The sequence below is a fragment of the Daldinia caldariorum genome (genome assembly GCF_022478825.1).
Source record: "Daldinia caldariorum strain CBS 122874 unplaced genomic scaffold F4812scaffold_5, whole genome shotgun sequence".
Classification (NCBI taxonomy): domain Eukaryota; kingdom Fungi; phylum Ascomycota; class Sordariomycetes; order Xylariales; family Hypoxylaceae; genus Daldinia; species Daldinia caldariorum.
The window spans coordinates 378,650-400,239 of NW_025953041.1; the positions used below are offsets into that span (position 1 = coordinate 378,650).

The 21,590-nt window shown below is 48.9% G+C and overlaps 4 protein-coding genes across 4 annotated transcripts; 2 read left to right on the forward strand and 2 right to left on the reverse strand.

Annotated features, from left to right (window-relative positions):
• Nucleotides 1–569: 569 nt before the first annotated feature.
• On the forward strand, nucleotides 570–1,433 carry F4812DRAFT_457730 (uncharacterized protein; the record flags this gene model as incomplete). Its single annotated transcript, XM_047937224.1, has 4 exons — nucleotides 570–876; nucleotides 967–1,002; nucleotides 1,085–1,287; nucleotides 1,344–1,433. 4 exons carry the CDS (start codon nucleotides 570–572, stop codon nucleotides 1,431–1,433), a joined length of 636 nt encoding a protein of 211 aa, XP_047791504.1.
• A 484-nt stretch (nucleotides 1,434–1,917) lies between these two features.
• Nucleotides 1,918–3,675, reverse strand: F4812DRAFT_321469 (FAD/NAD(P)-binding domain-containing protein). The gene has a single exon (XM_047931457.1). It carries the CDS (start codon nucleotides 3,518–3,520, stop codon nucleotides 1,955–1,957), a length of 1,566 nt encoding a protein of 521 aa, XP_047791505.1. The 5' UTR covers nucleotides 3,521–3,675; the 3' UTR covers nucleotides 1,918–1,954.
• A 299-nt stretch (nucleotides 3,676–3,974) lies between these two features.
• Nucleotides 3,975–6,777, forward strand: F4812DRAFT_422282 (FAD binding domain-containing protein). Its single transcript, XM_047933648.1, has 4 exons — nucleotides 3,975–5,281; nucleotides 5,375–6,265; nucleotides 6,335–6,694; nucleotides 6,755–6,777. Exons 1-3 carry the CDS (start codon nucleotides 4,718–4,720, stop codon nucleotides 6,557–6,559), a joined length of 1,680 nt encoding a protein of 559 aa, XP_047791506.1. The 5' UTR covers nucleotides 3,975–4,717; the 3' UTR covers nucleotides 6,560–6,694; nucleotides 6,755–6,777.
• A 403-nt stretch (nucleotides 6,778–7,180) lies between these two features.
• F4812DRAFT_450474 (uncharacterized protein) lies at nucleotides 7,181–18,551 on the reverse strand (the record flags this gene model as incomplete). The annotated part of the gene is made up of 13 exons (XM_047936091.1): nucleotides 7,181–7,663; nucleotides 7,703–7,717; nucleotides 7,751–7,869; nucleotides 7,906–7,926; nucleotides 7,981–8,152; nucleotides 8,210–8,559; nucleotides 8,593–8,626; nucleotides 8,657–9,400; nucleotides 9,437–11,953; nucleotides 11,984–14,431; nucleotides 14,484–14,801; nucleotides 14,856–16,667; nucleotides 16,827–18,551. The coding sequence occupies 13 exons, from the start codon at nucleotides 18,549–18,551 to the stop codon at nucleotides 7,181–7,183; spliced, it is 10,758 nt and encodes a 3,585-aa protein (XP_047791507.1).
• Between the last annotated feature and the right edge of the window lie 3,039 nt (nucleotides 18,552–21,590).

The following is a 21,590-nucleotide window of genomic DNA, read 5'->3' on the forward strand; positions in this document are numbered from 1 at the left end:
ATATTCTATAGAGTTATGAATTTGGAGACTCCATCTAAAGCTCTGTCTATATTTCTATATACATTTTAATAGCAGCTACATTAGGTACTTACCCAGTCAGTCATGCATCGTTCAAAAAATATATCTTAGAAAGGAGAAAATCATGGACCATTTGTCTAGTATGCAGCAACTCATACCTATCACTCTTGAGGATCCTATCAAATAGAGCACGGGAAAAGCACAAGCCCCTGAGGACATTCACGATCCCCCCATCCAACAGCACAAATTCGTATACTCATGAACATACCTGCTGACGTAGTCAATGATGCATGCGGCTGATACGACGATGCCCTTTTATCTTAAGTTCGTATTAATCAGATTCATGGTGAACAGCCGGTATTATATGCCACATTATTTTTCACAAGCCGTCCTCGGATAGTCACCAGGCACAGTCTTTCCTGGCTTCCTGGCTTCCTTATATTGGACCCTTCGGATGATACTCCCCCCTCATTTTGATTCTTGCCTTTCGTTCATGTTTTCCATCAAACTTCACTCTACGTTAGGTGAGACTCAGTAACCTAGGCTACACGATGCAGTCCTCGGTCCTATCCCCGCCAGGTTGGTTCCATTCAGCCGAGCCCATGACCATTAGCAAGGCCGTGGCTATTAACGAGGTCGCCTCTCGGGCTGGCGTCACCAACGTCGTCCTCAACTTCACAGAGTTCGACTTCGCCAAGGCTTTCCACTTCGTCAAGGGGAAGCTTAGCCCGGAGTTTGTGAGAGACTTCTGGCTGGTATCGGTGGCGGACGCGTCTAGAGGTTGTTACATCAACTACCGCAAGGTGTCTATTTGTTGGTTCTCTATTAAATTTCTCGACGTGCTGTGGTGCCTGCTTTGTATGTGAACTACCTACCCTAAATCACCTAGCTTGTTCCCCAAAGAACTCTCTCCTCAATAGATACCTAGACTTACCAACAGATGAGTAGACAGTAGGACTGCGGGGCCTTCTCCCTGGTACCATCGTAAGTTGTTTCCACTTCATGTCGTCTTCTTCCTTAGGTACCTGCTAGAAAAGCGGTTTCTGACCCGTAGATATCACCATAGTACTTGACGGACTCAACGTGACCAAGCCTAACGGTACCGCCGACGGCACGATCGATCTTGTCACTCTCAATCGCAACATTTACGACAAGCCCCAGGATGCGGAGGATATTCTGCACGGGGAACTCGATGAGTTCTTCCCCATGAAAATCGCGATGCCAGAGAACATCACTCTGACCCCGTCCACGGGGAATTCCAAGCGTCCAGTAGGCAATATCTGTCAGTTTCCATGTTATGCTCATAGGCTAACGATTAAAGGCAGGCGGCAGACGATCTTGACCGACCACGAATTAGGATCAAGCGTTCGTCCTCGCAGGAACGACAGTTATGGCGTGGACTTAGCTTAAATTAGGGTCAAGACAAGAACGAGAGTGATATCTTGGCGCGTACCTCCGGGGCAGGTAGGGTGGGATGCAGTCGGAAAGCCCATGCCTCTCGAAGAACCAGGATAGTTAATTCCGTCATCTCTTTTACGGGATGCATCGATCGAAAATGAGCATTGATTCTGTAGGGTTATGTGGTGTTATCGTCCGAAACTTTTATATGTCAGGTAGTAATTGATTCTATGTTCTCTCGGGTTACCCGCTGCTTAATTAACTATGAGATACATATCATGGACGAATCGTGGTTTTGTTTCCCCCGCCCGTCCGCTACTTTTCCTACAAATACATACATGCCTTGGTACAGTCTATATATCCTTGCTCGATGCGTATTAATTTATGCTAATTCAACCCAACCCATCCCTATCCCAAGTCTAATTTCTATACCGGGTTTTTTCTTTTTACAAGATGAGATGTAGATGTGCAAAATTATAGGTACCTACCTAGGCAGGAGAGAAGAAAAGTCCCCGACTAGGGAGGGAAAGCCTCCAACCTAGAACCTGGAGATATCCCGCCCGAATAACCAGGAGATGAACCAGTAAAACGGGACGGTGATCTTATTCCTGACGCTCATGCTGCGTGTCAGGTACGCGGTACGCCACAGGACCCAGGCCATCCAGCCCTTGAGCTCGTCCGCGCTGCTCTGGTGGATCGCCGTCCAGCCGCCGAGGTACGTCATGGTGCCCAGGTTGCGGAACTTGAAGGGCTTCGATCCCACGTCGCCCTTGTTCAGCCGCTTCGCGAGGTGCAGCGCCTGCTGGCTGGCGACCTGCGCGGTGGCAGGAAGGCTCATGTCCGAGATCACCGTGCAGTCGCCCACGCCGTACACGTCGGACAGTACCGTCGACTTTTGCCCCTGAGCGGGCGGCGGTTCAGACGCCGCCGCGGCCGGGATCATGTTCACGCGGAGATTCGCGTCCGTGACGATACCGCCTGTTTTCGCGTCCTTCTGTAGCTTCATCTCGGTATCCGAGCCGGGTAGTTTGAAGACCTTGCTCTCCAATTTTTCTACCAGGGGGTTCTGCATCAGCCCCGTACTCCATACCACGATGCCGGCACCGATCTCTTCGTCTCCGTGCTCTTTAATCTTAAGTTTCAAGCAGCCCTCGCAAGTTTCATCAGGCCGGACGCGCATTAGGTGGTGCTGCGTCTTTACTTTAATGCCCTCGCGGTTAAACCGATCCATGGCATAGTTTGCCAACGTCTGGTCAAACATCGGGAGGACCTTAGGCGCCACGTCGTAGACGGTGATGCTGACGAACTTCATCAGAGCCGGGTACGTGTACGTCAGGTCGTCCCGTATCAAGTCGTGCAGCTCAGCGGCGTATTCTATGCCAGTCGGACCACCCCCGACGATAGCGAAATGGAGTAGCTTCTTTCGGTGCTCGTCGGACGTAATTGGTAGCGCGGCCCTCTCAAAGTTCTGCAGCACCCTCATCCGGATCTTCCTGGCGTCTCCGACATCGCGTAAGAAATTAGCGTGCTCCCGCACGCCCTCGATCCCGAACGTCTGACTGTAAGAGCCGACGGCGATGACTAACTTGTCATACTCGACATCGAACAGAGCCCCTTTATCGGCGGTGCCGGGGCGATGCTTAAGCGCTAGCCGTGTCCTCGAGGCAATGTCGTCTGACGTATTAGCCTCCACGCGAATAACTTTCCGCGCGAAGTCAATGTCGTCAGCCCACCCTTGGTGAAAGTGGTCCAGACCGAGTTTCCTAACCGGCTCAGTGACAGCACGGAATTCCAAAGTTCCAACTGCTGTGCCTGCGAGTAAAGGGGTAAAGACAAAGTACGAGCGAGGAGAAATCATAATCCGCTCATATTTCTTCGGGTCCAGACTCCGAGCGAACCCGTAGCCAGCCCATCCCGAGCCCAGAATCACCACCCGCTCCTTTTTACGGTCATTTTGGGTGGCCGTACTGGCCTGTCGCAAGCAGCGAGGGGCGTATTGGAGCTGGCGGCCGAATCCAGAAGGGTTCGTTAATGCTACTGGGCTTCTTGTTAGTAAACGACAGCTTGACCTGGCGGTATTGCTCATTGAAGGTGTCGTTGCCATGACGAGTCAATCATACACACGGTAGTTGGTTAGTAGAGAAAACGATTCAATTCGAGTTCGGACTTGACAACCTCCACGAGGTCAACGCCGCTAAGAGAAAAAAAAAACTACTTACTCGCAAGTGAAAATATGCTGAAATATAAGCAATGTAAAAGTGACGTTCAGGTGACGAAAATAACACGGGATAAACGTTATCCACTTTGCGTTTTTTACTTACATTTTTCACCGCCGGCACCAGAGCTTACTGAGGGTAAGGCTAAAAAGAAAAACAGCCTGACTCACCAGTGTCATCACTGATAACAATCCAATGATGATCCCGGTTGGCCGGGATTATTGAGGCCAGTACCTGCATTAGCCGGATCCAACCGGGTGCACGGTCTACGGGCTTCGGGATTTAAGTGGGTCCCGCTGTTCCGAGCGCCCTGCTTCAAAAATAAATATGAAGAGCCCTATTCCCACCTCCAAAATTCTTCGGTATGTTCTCATTTAATTACTATGTATAATTTCTTGCTCGACCAATTAAGATTGCTCCCATTGTCAGACATGCCTACCTATTCTAGTTTCTTTGTTATCACATGTGTCCGGGTACTTTAACGTAGGTAGGTATCCACACTGGACCTCCTACCTATTCATCTATAAAAGCTTGTTATGATTCCCCCCTGATTAGGTACAATACGTAAAGCTGTGGGTGGGCAGCCACAGGCTCATAACCTAGGTTAAAGTTCATCACGGAAAAACAAAGCGGCTATCTACATAGTAGAATATTATCTTTATAAATGCTCCACCATCGTGAATACGGAATTTCGGTCATCGCGGAGGTAACGTGACTTGGAATCAAGTTTCGGCGATACCAAGTATACAACGTAACTATCGTGAATCATTCCGACATAGGACATTGCCATTTGAACCCCAGGTTTTATAACTTGCCAACATGTAAAACCCGCCAATAGGCAAAAGAGATGGTCGAAGTATATAACCAGCCGGGTACGGCGAAATTACGGCCCACGGGTTGAAGATAATCCCGATGCGGCAGATGAAGCCCTCACGACGAATTTTCCCCGCATTTCATTTCATGTGGCGTTTGGAGTCTACCTAGTCTGTCCCTGTCTCTTCTGCCTTGTCTGTCTGTTTATACCATTCCAGACGGGTTAGGTTAGGCAACAGGTCAGGCCAAGTATCAACTCACCTCCATCAACCATGGAAACCCATGTAAGCGACGTGCTAATCTGCGGCGGCGGTTCCGCCGGCCTATGCGCCGGGGTATGGCTCGCGCGCAGCGGCGTCCGCTTCCGGATCCTGGAGCAGCGGGACGGCCCGCTGAGGAAGGGGCAGGCCGATGGCGTGCAGTGCCGGACTACGGAGATATTCGAGAGCTTCGGCCTTTCGGATGCGCTCCTCGGCGAAGCGTACCATTGCTCCGAAGTGGCGTTCTGGGCTCCGGAAGATGACGGTCGCAGTGGTGATGGCGGTGGCGGTGGTAGGGGTGGTAGTAGGGGCGGTATCCGACGCACTCGTTACACCCCTGATAGGCAGCCCGGTGTAAGCCACATGCCGCATGTCCTCCTTAACCAGGCGAGGATGAACGAGTTGCTCACGAGGGAGATGGAGAGTGCGGCGGGGAGGCCGTGCGTCGAGTACGGCTGCAAGGTCTTGGGCGTAGAAGTTGATAGCAAAGGTGCTCGAGACCCGGATGCGTATTGTGTTACCGTGGCAGTATCGAAGAACGGGATCGAGCGAAGATATCGTGCCAAATATGTTCTAGTAAGATAGCACTCCTTTCTGCTACACACAAAAGTCGTTGGTTTTGTCTTTCATACCTAGGTACCTAACCTAAGCTTATCATACAACTTGTAGGGTAGTGACGGAGCTCATAGTGCCGTCCGGAAGTCCCTCGGCTTCAAAATGATCGGCGACACAAGCGATTCCGTCTGGGGCGTGATGGACATCTATCCGCGAACCAACTTCCCCGATATCCGCAAGAAGGCTGTGATCCAGTCGGCTGCAGGCAACCTTATCATTATACCGCGAGAAGGGGACCTCCTAGTTCGCTTTTACATAGAGCTGAATAACGTCGCCGCGAAAGACGTCACGCTAGAAGCGCTTCACGAAAAGCTCCGGCGAATTCTCCAGCCGTACGATCTGGAAGTAGCCGGGACAGAATGGTGGTCGGCCTACTCTATCGGCCAGCGCCTAGCCGACCATTTCCACAAGGACTACCGTGTCTTCCTCGGCGGCGACGCGTGCCATACCCATTCCCCCAAGGCCGGGCAGGGGATGAACGTCAGCCTACAGGACGGCTACAATATCGGGTGGAAGTTAGCGGCGGTGATCCGAGGCCAGGCTTCGCCGGAGTTGCTTGAGACGTACGTCTCGGAGCGGCAGAAGACCGCCGCGGAGTTGATCGAGTTCGATCGGTACTGGTCCAAGCTCTTCTCGTCTTCGTATCGCAAGGAGCAGGGCATTACCCCGGAGCAGTTCCACGACAAGTTCCTCCTGTCCGCTCGGTACACCGCTGGCCAGGCTGTTAATTATGATGACTCGATAATAGTTTCTGCGAAAACGAGTGAGACGTCTTTGGCTACTGGCTTGACTGTTGGGATGAGACTGCCCAGTGTCCCAGTAATCCGCTTCAGTGATGCTCGCGTAATGCAGCTCGTCCGATTCTTACCGGCCCAGTCCTGGTGGCATGTCTTGGTGTTTCCCGGGGATATACGTGATCCTAAGACTTTGGCGCGGTTACAAAATGTTGGTACATGCTTTATTTAATACTTCTATGAAATTCCTAACAGGAATACTCACTTCTCGTGCATATAGTTTTCAACGGGCCTACAAAAGATTGTTGAAGCTTTTACCCCACCGGACGTCGATCGCGATGCGGTTATCAACCCTATACTCCTATTCTCGTCAGGGCGTACAGAAGTTGAACCGGACCAGATCCCTCCTGTATTTACACCTATTGTAAGCAGATGGAAGATGAAGTGTAAGCGAACAACATCCTTTTCTCATTGGAGACTAAAGTATTGCATATTAATACATTAGGTGCCTACCTATGCGTAGCTCTCACCAAAGTTTTCTCCGACGACGATGGATACAACTTAACATCTGGCCACGCTTATGAAACTTATGGCATAGATACGAATCAAGGTGCTGTAGTCATTGTCCGGCCAGATCACTGTAAGTCTCCCCTCTCCTACCTCTTGATATTGTCATATATGCTTGCTTATATTGTGTTAGATATCTCTAAGATCTGCTCACTAGAAAGTATTAATGATATAATGAAATTCTTTAATGGGTTCATGAAGTATAAAGAGCTTTAGGCCAACCAAACACTGTTCCTACCTAGACTTTATTAGGAGTCCCAGTCTCAACTAGCACAATATTCTCATATTTACTTTGTAGAGCGAAAAATAAAACCACAATCCCCGAGCCTTCGGATAAACCAAGCGTTTGATGTAACTTCAATGACAATAATTTCCGTTTATCTACTTCATTTCGTCTTATATAAACATCTAAAATCTAAGTCCTAAAATAGGGGTACTTATGAAAATTTCCCATCCCTTTTTTTATAACCTAACCCTTAACTCCTCAACTCCCCAACAACTTCAAAAATAGCACAACTTCATACACAACCCTCTACACAACAAACAAACCACCCCGCACCTAGGAATTCACCTCCGCGAACCACGTCCTCAGCAACCCCGCCAACGCGCCCGGGAGGTCCTCGAGATTATGCACGATGAGATAGTACTGGAACGGGAAGGTGTCGAGGTAGTACTCGGTACGGATCTCGTCGTTGCCCATGAACCGGACCTTCTTGAGGTTGACGACGCTCTGCTTGTCCTTGTCCTTTCCGGACGCTGTGTCGTCCATAATGATGAACACGATCATGATGCGCTCCTCCATAGCTTCGCGCAACAGCACGCGGATGTGCTCGTGCGCTGCTGACGGCGTCAACCCGTCTGATAGTATCAGCGCTAGTTGCCAGAGATCCTCAGAGCCGCGACTTGTGCTTTGGAGACGTGCGAGCCGGAACCGCTCGATTGTCTGCTTGATAAGGAGTTGGATATCCGTATAGTCTTGCTGGAACGTGAACTTCTGCAAGACCTTAGCGCCGGCGTCGTGAGAGGCAAAAGGTTCGGTGAACTCATGCGCCATGAAGGTATTTGCACCGAAGCCCAAGACACCGATCTGGCCCACCTCTAACATTGTAAGAGCTCGTGAAACCATGACGAGCGACTCTAGTGCCAGTTCGCCGGAGCTTGACTCGCCCATACTCTTGCTGTCGTCGACGCAGAGCAGGATCTGGTAGGAGCGCTTGGTAGGAATAGCTCTGCGCATCCAAATCTTGTCTCTCTTATAGCTGGAAGCGATATAGGGAATGATACGTTTGATATTAAGGCGCTTTCCTGTTCTGTAGGATCCAGACAGCTTGGTAGACTGAGAAGGGGTAAGAATAAGACGCAATTGGGAAGTCAAAGATAGAGAAAGTGGGTGAGTTTTGCTTTGGAACGAGGTCCATTGCTGCATCGTCTCGTCAAAATCTCTCAGTTCCAAGCTTGGCTCCGACAGATGGGTTGATGAGAGCTGCGTAGAAGTCTCTTGGATCTCTTCCTCCACCTCTTCTAGGGACTCCTCTCCATTTATTGGAGGCGTCGTATCCCGATTATAAGCACCTTGATGAGTTGATACCCCGCTAGGTCTTTCTTCCTTTTGCGCGTCTTGCTGCCCTTGAGTGTCCTGGGGCTCTGAAACGTCCATCTTGTCTGCGTCTGCGTCTACATCGTCTGCCTCGGCCTCGTCTTCAGGGATAATCCGGCTGTCCGTAGCTTGCTCGTCCTCGTCAATTGCCATTGATTCATCAATCTGCTGCTTTTGCTCTTCATTCGAAGTGCCCATTGCCTGGGTATCCGCAGCAGACTCGTCGTTTTGAATGTGTTGGAATTCCTTGATCGTTGATTCCGGTTCAGCATTTGTCGATTGCTCTTGTGTGTCTTGTTCTTGAGCTTCTTTTATCTCTTGCTGTTGCCTATGCCACTTTTCTAGAGCATCTCCAAGCGCCTTGAAAGGTTGACGAGTTGGCGAATCCTTTGTATCATCCAACTGTGTCTGCATTGGTTGCTCTTGAGTTTTCGAAACACTGCCCTTCTTGCCAGCCGAAGTGTCCTGATCTGCCGCATTCTCTCCCATCTCTCCATTCTCTCGCTGGGCGGCATTACTCTGAGTATTGTCAACCTCATCAGTCTGGTTAGGGTCCAGGTCTTGTCCGCCACCCTTGACGTCACTGGGCGCAGCGTCCTCATTGGCTGCATTAGCTTCGTCATTAGATGGTACCTGGGCCGTTTCCTGTTCTTCAGTATCTTGTTCCGGCTCTTCTGCTTGTTCGTCTTCTTCGATCCTAGCCTCTTCATCCTGATCCGCGATCTCATCCATTTCTTCGTTATCATTACCGGCATCCGGAGGCGCCGTCTCCATGTCCACGTCTTCATTGGTTTCGCTTTCTTGGTCACTCATATGCTTGTCTTTCTGCTCCTCCTGGTCGACATCCGAGAGTTTATCCAGTTCGTCGTCACTCAATGACGACATTGAGTCATTGTCATCCCCATCAATGTTCATATCATCGGGCAACGCCAAGGTATCCTGCTCTTGGACGTTTTGGTCCTGCATATTAGCTTCCTCTTGTTGCTGGACATCCTCGTTCTCTTCTGCCCCAGGGTTCTCGTCAGGGTTTTCATCGCCTTGACTGCCATCTTCTCCTTCGTCAACCTCCTGAGTATCTGGTTGTGCTTCAGCAGCGATTTGTTCATCTTTCTTCTTTTGTCCCTTTGCATTTTCTCCTTGTTGGTCCTTCTCCGCATCCTCTTCATCCTCCCCGTCCCACATCTTTTCATCAACAGCAGAGGGGTCCAGGTCATCCACCTCACCGGCTTCCTCGTCCATTTCGTCGCCACTCTCATCTTCATCGCCAGACTGAGATCCTTTTTCGTCATCGTTGCCGCCATCCACGCTTTCGGCATCTCCTTCAAGCTCCTGGTCGGCCATATCAACAGCGTCCTTTTCTTCTTCCATCTCCTGCTTTGATTCTTGATTTTTCTCTTGCGCTAATTCAGACAAATCTTCATCGGGCTGGATATCCTTGCTGATATCCTCGGCGCCCTCACCTTCTCCGAGACCCGTACCGCTCTCAAGCTCTCCAGTCTCTCCGGACTTCTCGTCTGACTTTTCTTGTGGAGTGCAAAAGCCTTGAGAGGAAAGTTGGGTGAAACTTTTGCTCAACTTATAACCAAGTTTGCAGGTGTTTTTGTGAGTACGCGCGAACGTCTCAACGGTTTGATTACAGGCGACTTGATACTGGTCCACAATCGGTGCCAGAACTGCCATCAGGGCAGTTGAAATTCGATTAACAGAGTTATCAGCCAAATTTATTTGTGCGAAAAGTGCGAAGAGCTCCGTCATGCCTTTTTCGACCTTGTCCATATGTAGAACTCTAAGGGAATCAGCCATGACCTCTCCATGCTTTACCAGCCATCCGGCTTCTTCTTGCGAACCAGGCAACTTGGTCATTGTCTTATTGAGTTGTTCAATGGTTACAAGAATACTATCACAGAGGCTTTTAGATGCATAAAGCACGGCTTCGAGTTGCTTAGTTCCTACAGTCGAAGCGGATACAGACTGTTCGTCGATGATAGTCCATAGGCTGATTTGCTCCAGCAGGAATGCTAACGCCGGCCATTTTCGACAGCCATCATCCAATTCATCTCGGAATTGGTTAAGCGATAGGCTGACCCTTGTTTCTAAGTGTGATCTTGCCACTGAAGTAAGATTGCCGGGTATAACTGGAAGCGATTTCCATTCAGAAGACAAGTTAGTGAATTCAGACAAGCGGTCATCAAGCCGGTGGAGCAACTCCTTATGGTCCAGGTTTCCGAACTTTGCGTGTAGCTCGATAAGATGCCTTCCGACTTTGATAATCTGGACAGCCCAAGCACACACTCTTTCGTGATTAGCAGATACCGACGTGGTCTTGATCTTGTCGCCTCCTTGTAATTCGCTCAAGGAGTGAATATATCTTGACGAGGCGGCTAGTGCGTCGTAGTGTTTGAGTGCTTTTGCTAACCCGCGTCTTTGATTTAATGTAACATGAAGTACACCTTCGAGAAATCCGATACTCCTGTCAACTTCTGCGGTAGTCAGGTCATCCGAGTGTTCATTGTAAGCTCGTCGGACTTGAGGTGCAAGATCAAGCATCTTGTGGAAGTAGTAATCCGTATTCTTGAGTTCCTGGAAAGCCTGCGAGGCAAGCGTGTCCGACGTAGCAAGTACAGTAGAGAGTGCGGCTTGTTGGGATAGAACGTCAGTACTAAGATTATACTGAAATCCCATTTGCCTTGCTTCCTTCAGAGTCTCCGCAAACAGCTTTCGTTTACGCGACTTCAAATGCTTAACCAACGCCTTGTTCTCCTCAGTGAGTGTACCAGGGGTCTCCTTTCGAAGCTCAGCGGCCGAATCCTCAAGGTTGGAAAGGAAAGAGTTTATGGCTTCACCAGCATCCATAGCAGACTCTGGAATACGGCTAAGCCTACTCATAATCTCCGTTGTTCTCTGTACATTCGCTAACCTGCGGTATTCGTCTCCCCAATTAGGAATGTCTTCGGAGCAAAGCTTAACCGCAGATTTGTCGATTGAACTAATCTCTGTTTTGATATCAGTCGTCCTGGCTTCATTGATCGCTTCATCTGGCAGGCCATTTTCGATTATTGGCTTCATAGGCTGACCAAGGACCTCTCTAAACTTTTTAACGATCCTGAAAAGTTTATGATGCGACTTTCGTGCACTTTCTCGCAATGCGACAATATTTGTATCCTTCCAGCTTGCTAAAAGAAGGACGTCTTTCATCTTCTTCTCGAGAGGGGTTCGTCCAGCACGGATCAGATCGTCGACAGCTTTCGTATACCGAGAGTAGAAGCCGATGAAATTGTGAAGACCATCTCGAATGACTGACATTGATGGGTAATCTACGACAATTAACTCGACTTGCTTATGAAGTTGCTTTAGAAGGCCGAGACGACTAGAAAATTGTCCGACAGGAGCCGAAAAGAAATATGTTTCCAGCTCCCTCAGTAGACCAGAGATATGTTGCGAAAGATCTTCTCCAGCCTGAGCTAGGGTCAATGGCGCGGCGATGATAGCTTGGTAAGCAATGAACCACCAAGAACTAGCATCCTCATCATTCTTCTTGACTTCCATGTCAAAAAGTTTTCCCCATGTCGAGAGTTCCAGGCGGCGCCAACCAACAAGTAAGTCCGTTAGTCTGTTGTATAATGGCAACACACCATATGTTTTGCTCGCCCACCCGCCAAACTGCCACTCGTACACAAAGGCATGTAACTGCTCAACTTTCGGGATTGTGCTAGCAAGAGGATCTGAATGTCCAAGCTGCAGAATTTTATCGCAAGATAAGACAACGTCGATAAGTGGCTGCAGATGACCAATTTCGTCGACTTGTCGAAGTTGCTGGAAGCGAGCACGGATCTCATTAACCAAGCTCAAGAGCTTTCGGGCCTCAAGAAGATTACGGTCCGTGTAGAAATTGTATTCGGCTAGGTTGGCGTTAGAACTTATATCTCGCAACTTCTCATCTAGAGACAAGAGTACGACTGAAAGTAGATTTTTGTCCTCAACGGAATTATCGGCGTTTTCTGAGACTTTTCGGGCGAAGTCCTTGTCGAGGCTGATGATGCTTTTGACTGCGTCTTGTGGTGTGAGGAATATGTCTTTATGTACCTGAGCCAATCTGATAGCCAGCGCTCTAGCATCGCCGACTTTTGGGATTTTACTTTGTTCAGACTCAGCGTCTTCATCAAAGCTCGGGAAAAGTTCATCAAAAGCCTCTTGTTCTGCTGCCTCTTCCTCATCGAGGCCGCCCCGATAACGATACCAGCTTCTCTTAGACTCTTCAGCTTTCTTGTCAGCTTCAAGCTTCTGGGCCCACTGATCGTATAATGAGTGAATTGCCTGGAAAGTCCCCTGCTTGACCCTTTCAAGTCCACTTGGGCCCTCTACAGCAACTACCATGCGGGTGTAGCATAGGAATTCGAAACTCTGAGACGGAGCTGGTTGTATAGCTGGGAGGTTTAATTTTCCGCCAAGAAGAGGAGCAAGGTCAAGTAATCCTCTCGATGAACGATTACCATCAGTAACTCCCGATCCAGCCTTTCGTCCTAGGTATAACCCGATCTCTAGACAATGAATCATGTTAATCACAGGAGACACTATGTCTTCATACGCGCGGTATTTCTCGTGTTTCAAGCGGTCCGCTATTCTCGATAGATTGTCTCGAATGACATCGAGTTCCTGTGTGGCAGAGTCGGAGCCCGAGCAGTGCTGAAGTATCAACACGCTTAGGTCAGATTTGAGGATTACCTTTAGGAGATTATTGAATTCCGTTTGGATATTGCTAAGCTGGTGATCCGCAGGGCGATACACGGCTTGGACCGACGAAGGGGGTGGGCCAACCGCAGCGATTTCTTCTTCCAGAAGTTCACATCGCAGATTCGTAGACTGACCCGTCTGAAACTTTTCGAATTTCCGCAATAGTTCAAGTTCATAATTCAAGGCATCTAAGCGGTATCGATAACCTTGAAGCCCTAAGACCGATTTCAACTGAGGGTCGTATGCCTTATCAGGAACGAAGAGTTTGATCAAAGCTACTGAAAATTGAACCCAGGCATTTGCAAGATGCGCACGCCTTGTATGTTTAGATCCACTCTTAGAGGCGACCAAGAACGCAAGAGAGGGAACTAAATGGTGCTTATCGATCTTAGAATGCTTTTCCAGGCTTGCAAGCATCGCATTTGGCCAAAGTTGCTCCATATTGAAGAACAGCTTATTGTCTTGCATTCCAATCTCAGAGAGATTAACCACATCTGCTGTGTTGGTTGCGTGCAAAGCCGAACTGAATTCAGTGACAAGAGCAGGGTTGTAGATAGATAACACGTCCATCATGAGATAATATAGTACCTCACTAAGCTTTCCGAGACGGTCAACAGTGAGTGCCTCTGCGTCTGTACAAACTTGTCTTGCTAAAATTGGCAGTTCAGCTTCGAGTGAGGCTAAAGAACCTAAACCAGCCGAATCGATGGTCTCGAGCTTTGATAAGATACGAGCCGATAAGACCTCATCCCAGTACTGTTTCTCATTGGTATCGCTTGTGATACTTTCAATTGACAATAGCAGCTTTGACGTAGTAGATGCGCTGGTGGTGCGCATCTGGGTGACAAGAGGGAGACTGGACAATAAGACCACCTCTCCTGATGTTTGTGGGAGGTCTTCTCGGCATGACATGCTATCAAGTAAGATAATCTGCCTAATAGTTTCAAACTCGGCAGCCATGAATGGAGATGCCGCAGTACCATCGTCGCCTAGTTTGCTAACCAATTGTTCTATCTCGGTTGTCAAAGTTCCCAGAAGGGTTTCCACGTTTGGTTGACCCAAACGAATGAGCTGGTATACTTTGACAAAGGAGGTCATTATATTGGCAAGATCTGACAGTGTAGTTGTAGACTTCCACTTAACGGAGTCGAACTGTGCGGCCAGTCGTTCCATTTGGCGAATGTTGTCCAGGAGTAATTCATCCTTAATGGGGATAGGTCGCAATCCCTCCCAGAGGATTTCCATGCTCAAGCCAGTAGACAATTTGAACCCAGAGACGAAGGTATCATTAATTGTCCTAAGGATACCAGAGGCCAGGTTACGGATCCCGTCATCCGCACCATGGGAGATATAGTCGGACAGCCTGTCGGAGAAGAGACTCAAATAAGCCTGGAAACCCGCTTCAGAAAATCGCGGTGCCGTAAGGAAATCAAGAGCTGTCCACCATTTGTTCATAACATCCCGACAGAAGTATGCTCGATCCTAGTATCATTAGCGAATGCAAAACTCAATAACTCGCAAGATCAATACTCACCCTCCAGAAATCAGCATTAAACATATTGGCCTGCATAAATGGGTAGATTCCATCCAGGATGTTACTGAGGAACCTGTAAGCTCCCACAGTGGAGTCTTTTGACGCTGCAGCAACCGTGTCGGCGATACATGATCGCTGAAGTCTGTTCAATTCAGAAACGCGGAAACCCTTCCCGCGGGGGTCTTCTAGAGATAAACGTCTCCTAGCTTCAACAATATCTACATGGCGGTCATAGCATGCCGCTAACCAGAACGGAAGCTGGGCTAAGTCACTTTGAAGACAAGGAACAATAACCGAATTTTGTAGCGGATAAATCGGCTAGAGAAGGGTTAATAAACAAATGCGAAACAAAAATATAGGGGGAATACTAACCTGCATATCTTCAAAAGTAGGAGCAATAGTCCCAGCCAATGGAGCATACAGCTGACGGATCGTAGTGAGAATATTAACCATTACTTCCGAACGAAGGTATGATCCCGTCACTTGCTTCGCGCCATTAAAATCCAATTGCGCGCCCCTGAAACGACGTTCCATAACTTCGCCTCGTTGTAACAGCGACATCGCCTGTGGTTGCCAATCGAATGGGGTATACTTGTTCAACAAGGGCAAATCGTCGAAGGATAAAGAATCTACAGCCACGTCGGATATAGATGAATTATTCTCAATGTCAAATGATAACGCCGCCAATTGTGATTCATATCTCTTCAGACTCGACTCTACCTCGGCGACACGACTTCGCCAGAAAGGTGTGGCTGAACTATGAGGCTCGATATAAATCTCAATGGCACGGTTCCTCATAGCCCTTGAGAGTTCGCCATAACGAGGATCAACAGTCAAGAATACTCTAAAGTCAGGATGGGGCTTGATAATCCTCGGTTCGCCATTCGGGCCACAGTGCTCGTTGATAATCAGATACCCACCTGGTTCGAGTAAGGAATTCAATCGGTCCAGAACGGAAGCGCTGCATAGATTTGCATTGTCAAGTACCAGCCAGTCTCCCTTTTGAAGCGCTTGAACAATGATGCCGTCCAGCCATTCGAATTTGGGATTTGAAATGCTTATAGAACGCTGGAGAATCTCGTGCACATTAGATAGCGTTACCGCTAAGTCAGATGTTTCCGGGAGTTGAGCCAAGAGCTTTCCAATGCGATCCAGCAGTGATTGAGATACACCAGCCTGGTTAGTCATTGAGCCAAGGATGTTTAACAAATCCACTGCGTCGCCGAGTGCGCCTTGGACCAGGGTGCTCGCAGTCCAGAGTTGCAAAGCTTCCCTCAGTTGTCGTAATGCGGCGTTTATATCGCGCATAGGGTCAGACTGTTCAAAGCCTCCAACAAGATCTATAGCATCTATATCGGCATTCATGGGAAAGGTGACGAGTGACTTCCCGCACGAAGCAGCGATATGCTGTAGAAGCATTGACTTACCACTTCCCGACGGTCCAACAAGGATACAGGGAATATTCTGGTTAATGCATATTAAAAGTGACTCTATCTCCACGAGCCTAGGAACGACATCCATGCTAGGGAATTGCGATAGCTGTAGGAGCTTATTCCGCTGCACCAGCGCAAGTCCAACTTGGAACAAGGAGGAATTAATGCTGTGATATAATTGATGACCTTTTGGTGGCGCCTCGAAAGTTTCAGTGAAAAGATTGTCGACCTCCAGCCTATCTCTTTCGGTTCTGAAACGCTGTCGAATCGCGATATTCAGAAAGTCATCAACTTTTCCTGTCTTAAGTAAAGGATCTGAGGACGTGAGCAAGTGTAACCACCGTAGAGTATCACGAAGGTTAAATTCCCATGGACTACCTTGGGATCCGAAAGCCTTCTCAACCAGGATGCGTGTTTCCAAATTGGATATAAAGTTGATCATTCTTCGAACAGTCTCAGGGGGGATCGTAGGGAAGTTGTGTTCGGCAATAAGCAGAAGGTCTTCCTCGCTAAATACATCCGCGTATACCACAATAAAACGGTTTACAAAGGAACTGGGCAATCCTTTTCTCCCTCCACCTTGGTGATGTGGGTTTTGCGCTGCGAAGAGCCGGAAGTCAGGGTGCTTTTTGAAGACCTGATCAAGCTCGGAGACATAAACTTCTCCTCGATGATCGAGACACGCATTGAGACCTTCTAGAACGGATTGGGAAGCTAGGTTCATCTCATCAAGGAGTACCCATTCTCCGTTCTGCATGGCACGCAGGAACGGCGCGTCCCTCCACGCAAAGTGGCCAGCCTCCGCCCCCTCAACAGGAACATCGGTTCCAAAGAGGTCCATCAGATCGGTTTGGTCAGACAGGTTGATTCTGGTCAAGGGTCTTCCGCATGCTCGGGCAAGAGCGCTAACCAGCGTCGTTTTTCCGACTCCCGGACTACCTTCCAACAGAATAGGCTTTTGCACTTGAAGGGCACGAATTATTCTCATCGCGTTGAGCTTTGTGGTTGGGGCGTGCAAGGCGAATCCAGCCTCAAAATTCTCATTGGCGACACGCTTGATGGAAAAGTCACCAATCCGCAATTCATCGGGTCTCACGGCCAGTTCAGGTGGCGCCCGATATATCGCAGTCGCATCACAACCGAGAAGCTCGCTCAACTTGTCTAAGCATTTCTGTCGTTGCGTGTCCATGCTCTTGGGGTCGATCGCGATCAACGCAGATGGGTTCGCACCCAGGGTGTCGATGAAAACAGTAGCCGCACCATGGACTACAGATGCTTCCGCACTCAAAGCTGCGCTCTCGTTAATGAACTTCACCCAAACTAGAATGTCTCTTATTGAGAACGCAGTTGAAGCCGTGGACCGGAAGTTCTGCCCAAACCAGTAAGAGAATTCAACAATGACCCTTGCAGCCGGTTGAAACTCAGGTTTAAGCTTCGAGGACACAATGTGCAGCACGTCTTCGTTGGCTGATAGAGGAGACACCCAGATTTCGGTAAAACGGTTCCTTAACGCTGGCGAGAGTTCTTTCTTGCCAAAATCACCGCCGGGATTCATAGTTGCCAGGAATTGGAAGCCATCAGAAGCCTTGACAAACGAGTCATCAATTCCCTTTTCTGCAAGGAGCAACGTGCGCTGGGGCTCTAGCACAGAGTTCAACCTTTCCAAAACAGAATCATCTGCCAATGAAATTTCATCAAGGAGGAAGAACTGGCCATCTCGCATCGCGTGGACCAGACTTCCATCTGCCCACTCGAAGAGAGCCTTGATCTTGACTTCGTTATCCGAAATTCTGCGTTGTAAATCCACGGGCACCCTGGACAGGGTAGATTTATCAAGGGCGTGGTACTTCCCTAATAAGACCTCTACGTCACCATCAACCATTTGCCCGAGTTCCTCTAGAACTGTTGTAAGGTCTTGAGTCAATGCATCTAGAATAGCTCCCCGGTTCCTGATTGGTCGTTGAGATCCGATGAGGTCGCCAGTTTCTGTGTTTTGGTGTGCATTGACTATATGCAATTTCTTACCAAGAGACTCAGCAAGGAGTTGGCAGACAGTAGTTTTACCACAACCAGTCTCTCCCACGAGCAGTACTGGCTCATTATGACGAAGCGCACTGGCAACTAAGACATACAGACGACGCATGGCGCGGGTCCAGACAACACCCTGACCATTATTTGGAGGCTGCACCCGTAGATATGGCGACTTGTGGATATCATAGAGCTGTTCTTGGTCAATCTTGACTTTGAAAACCATCTCGATAACTTTTTTAACAGCTATCCTCTCTTCCTCATTGCGAACACGCTCGGCAAGGAGCATAAACCCATTAGCGGCAATTTCCTCTCGAGTCTCGGCTGCTCTTAGAGCCCATCTAAATAAGTCTCTCAGAGTCGCAAAGCTATCCTTGTTTTCAAATAGACGGCTTGTTTGTCGCAATCTCGAGAGTTCCTTATATACGTTAACGATCCTCTTGCAGTCAGAAGGCGCGGTGTATAAACTGCGCTTCTGCAGAATGATTTCAAGCTCGTCTTCAGGAATGTCATCAAAGTGAAGTTCGAGGAATCTGTTCCGAAAGGCACGCGAAAGTACCTTTCGGCCGCCATATAAGCCAGGCGGGTTTTGGGTCGCAAACAGCATGAAGTTTTCGTGTGGACGGACAACCTCTTGCGTCTCAGGGATGAGCAGTTCGCGATTGTCGTCGAGGAGACGATTCAACGCCTCTAGAACGTCAGTTGGGGCAAGATTAAGTTCATCAAGCACAATCCAGTGTCCCTGTCTGAGAGCTTGTACCAGCAACCCTTCTTGGAAACGTAACTTTCCATCGGCACCAGAGACATAGGTTCCGAGATACTCCTGAAGATCTGTGTGCTCGTGATTGTTGATTCTCACGAACTTGTTGCCGCTGAAGTTTGCAAGATACTCAATCATACTAGTCTTTCCTGCTGACGTAGGACCTTGTATAAGGATAGGGAAACGCCTAGTAGAGGTAGCTCTCACTAAGTTTAGGAGGTTGCGTTCGATGTAGGGCGTAATGATGTAATCCGTTCGCTCAATAGGGGTTTCATCTCCCCGGAGTAACCAATATTGTCGGTCCTTATTCCTATTCACAAATTTGACGTAATGTTTTCCATCATCGGGGTACCTTGGTGGCTGTGAGAGCAGTGATCTAGCACCATGTCTATCGAGGAGGTGATGGTGAATCAGAGGCACAAGTGTCTCTTCGGACGCTCTATCTAGCAATGTGAGGAAACCCATCGAGAATCCTTCGTACAGAGCTCGTCGAAGACCATAAAAAGGCGCAACATCGTTCACGTAACTTAAGACACGAGTCAGTGTTCGTAAACTGAAGTGAGGCACCTCATTTGCACTGTCAACCAAACGCTTCTCCTCTGCGCGGGCCTTGGTGTTCAGATATAGTCGAGCGATATCATCAGCAGCTTGGTCATCCTTGACACTCTTCCCACTCAGGTAAGCTTTGATGATTGTGAGTAGATCCTTCAGGTCCTTATCTGGGCTACCGACGTAAAACTCCGTAAAACGCGATCTCAGCCCAGGGGGAAGATCCCGCTTGCCAATATCCGTGGCTGGGTTCATGGCACCGAATATACGGAAGTCCGGATGCGCCTTCACACGCTCAATGTCGCCAGTTTCCGACAACAGAATTGACGGCTCGTCATTAGGGCCAGAAGCCAGTAAATCGGCGATACTCTCCAGCGTATCAGGGGATGCGAGGTTAATTTCGTCCAGTAGAACCCAGTCTCCATTTCTTGCAGCCTTCACAATATTGCCCTCAACGAAGGAGAATGCGAAACTGCCGGAGCCTCCCGAGATTTGAACATCGAACTGTTCTAAACTCCGAGAAAATGCCTCCCAACGCGGCCTCAGGTCGAGTAACGACTGCAGCTTGGATTCCACTTTACGTCTTTTGATAGCAGGCTGTCCATCGGGCTCGCCATTTCCAGAGGCGTTGGCCTGGGCTTGAAGTTGGCTCACGATCTTATTGAACATAGCCGGCGCTTCCTTCCATAGCTTCGATACCCTTGCCCATTGGCCCTTCGCAGCGCACTTGCCAATCCGTTCTAGATACTTCGGGTTCTTCGACGCGGAGATCCCTGTTGAAGCAAATAGATCCTCAAACTCTTCTTTTAGGGGAACGGCAAGACTTCGCGCATTCACCGGTTTGAAACCACCTAGAAGGTCCCCAACTTCGCTCTGCTGCGACAGGTTCACAGCCACAAGCTTATGGCCAAGCGACTCAGCCAATTGTTGAATAACAGTCGTCTTTCCGATACCAGTTTCACCTACGAGAAGCACGGGTTCACGTAGTTTGACAGCCATCGATATTTGTTCAAGTAGTCTCCTAGAGTGACTGGTACTCGCGAAGGGTTTTCTCGACTTGACCACTCTATTAGCGTGCTTTCTTCTGGTCAACATGGCCCTTCCAACCTTGAAACTACTAGGGCTTTCCTCTATCTGTGGCACGTGTACTTTGAGGTAATGTTCCGTAAGCTGCTGCGATAGGTGCATCTCCTCGGCGATACAACTGACAAGAGCAGATCTTGTTTCTGGTTTAGAAATGTTCCCACAGAAGCAATCGACCGCGTCCATGAACATCCAGTCTCTCGTTGTCTCACTTATAGGTTCGTCGCCAAGCTTGCAGCCCGAAGCTAGGAGAGTTTCGTTGAGGCGACGGCACCACTTCAAGACATCCCTGGGCGTAATGGAACGATCTACTATGCTCCGACCGGAATTGCTCACATGCGGTAGACTGGAGAGATGGCAAAGGCGCCTATAGACTGACATAATCATCGGGGCATATTTGTGTAATAAATGGTAACTTCCAACGATGATCTGCTCCAGCTCAACCGGCGGAGGCATCTTTACACTGGACAGATTCCAGAATCGCTGTCCCAGTATACTGGGAAGATTCTCATGCCCATTCATTCCTCGAGTAGTCCGAACGGTGGCAAACAGTCGAAAACTGCTTGGAGCCTCTACCGTCTCACCACGACTAGGGATAAGCAATTTGCCGTGCTCCACTAATGGTAGCAGAGTACTCATAACCTCGTTCGGTGCTCTGTCCAAGTCCTCGATTAGGACCCAACGTCCTTCGCGAACAGCGGTTGTGAGAACACCTGGTCTCCATGAGAAAGAGCCAGGTTTTGAACCTGTAGAGTATAGTCCAATGAGCATTTTAGCATCGGTTTGCTCGTTCAGGTGTAATGTTACCATGCTCTCTTCCATCTTGAGTTCGCGGGCAAGCTCATACACAATCGATGTCTTTCCGGATCCGGGCAACCCATGCAAAAGTATCGGCCCCGATTGCTGGAGATTCTGCGCGAGGCTCTGAAGATTAGTTAGAGTAGTTGGCGTTTGTACCAACCTAGACATCATACGAGACGGGCCATTTTGTCGGGGAAGGATAGTTGTGTTATACTGAATAACTATGTCTTGGAGCGCTTGGGGTTGGAACGGCTCCCCTTTAAAGTTCTCAAGCTCGATACGTATCTTTTGGCGAGATTTATCCCATTCTTCTGCTCGTTGGCGCTCAACCAACGAAAGAAAGGTGTAGTCGATCTGAACTCCATCGAGATCTCCAACTAGAGATTCTTCATGATCAATATATCGGCGGATAAGTCCCTCTAGATTAAAGTCGGAAGCGCTTAGCTGGCAACA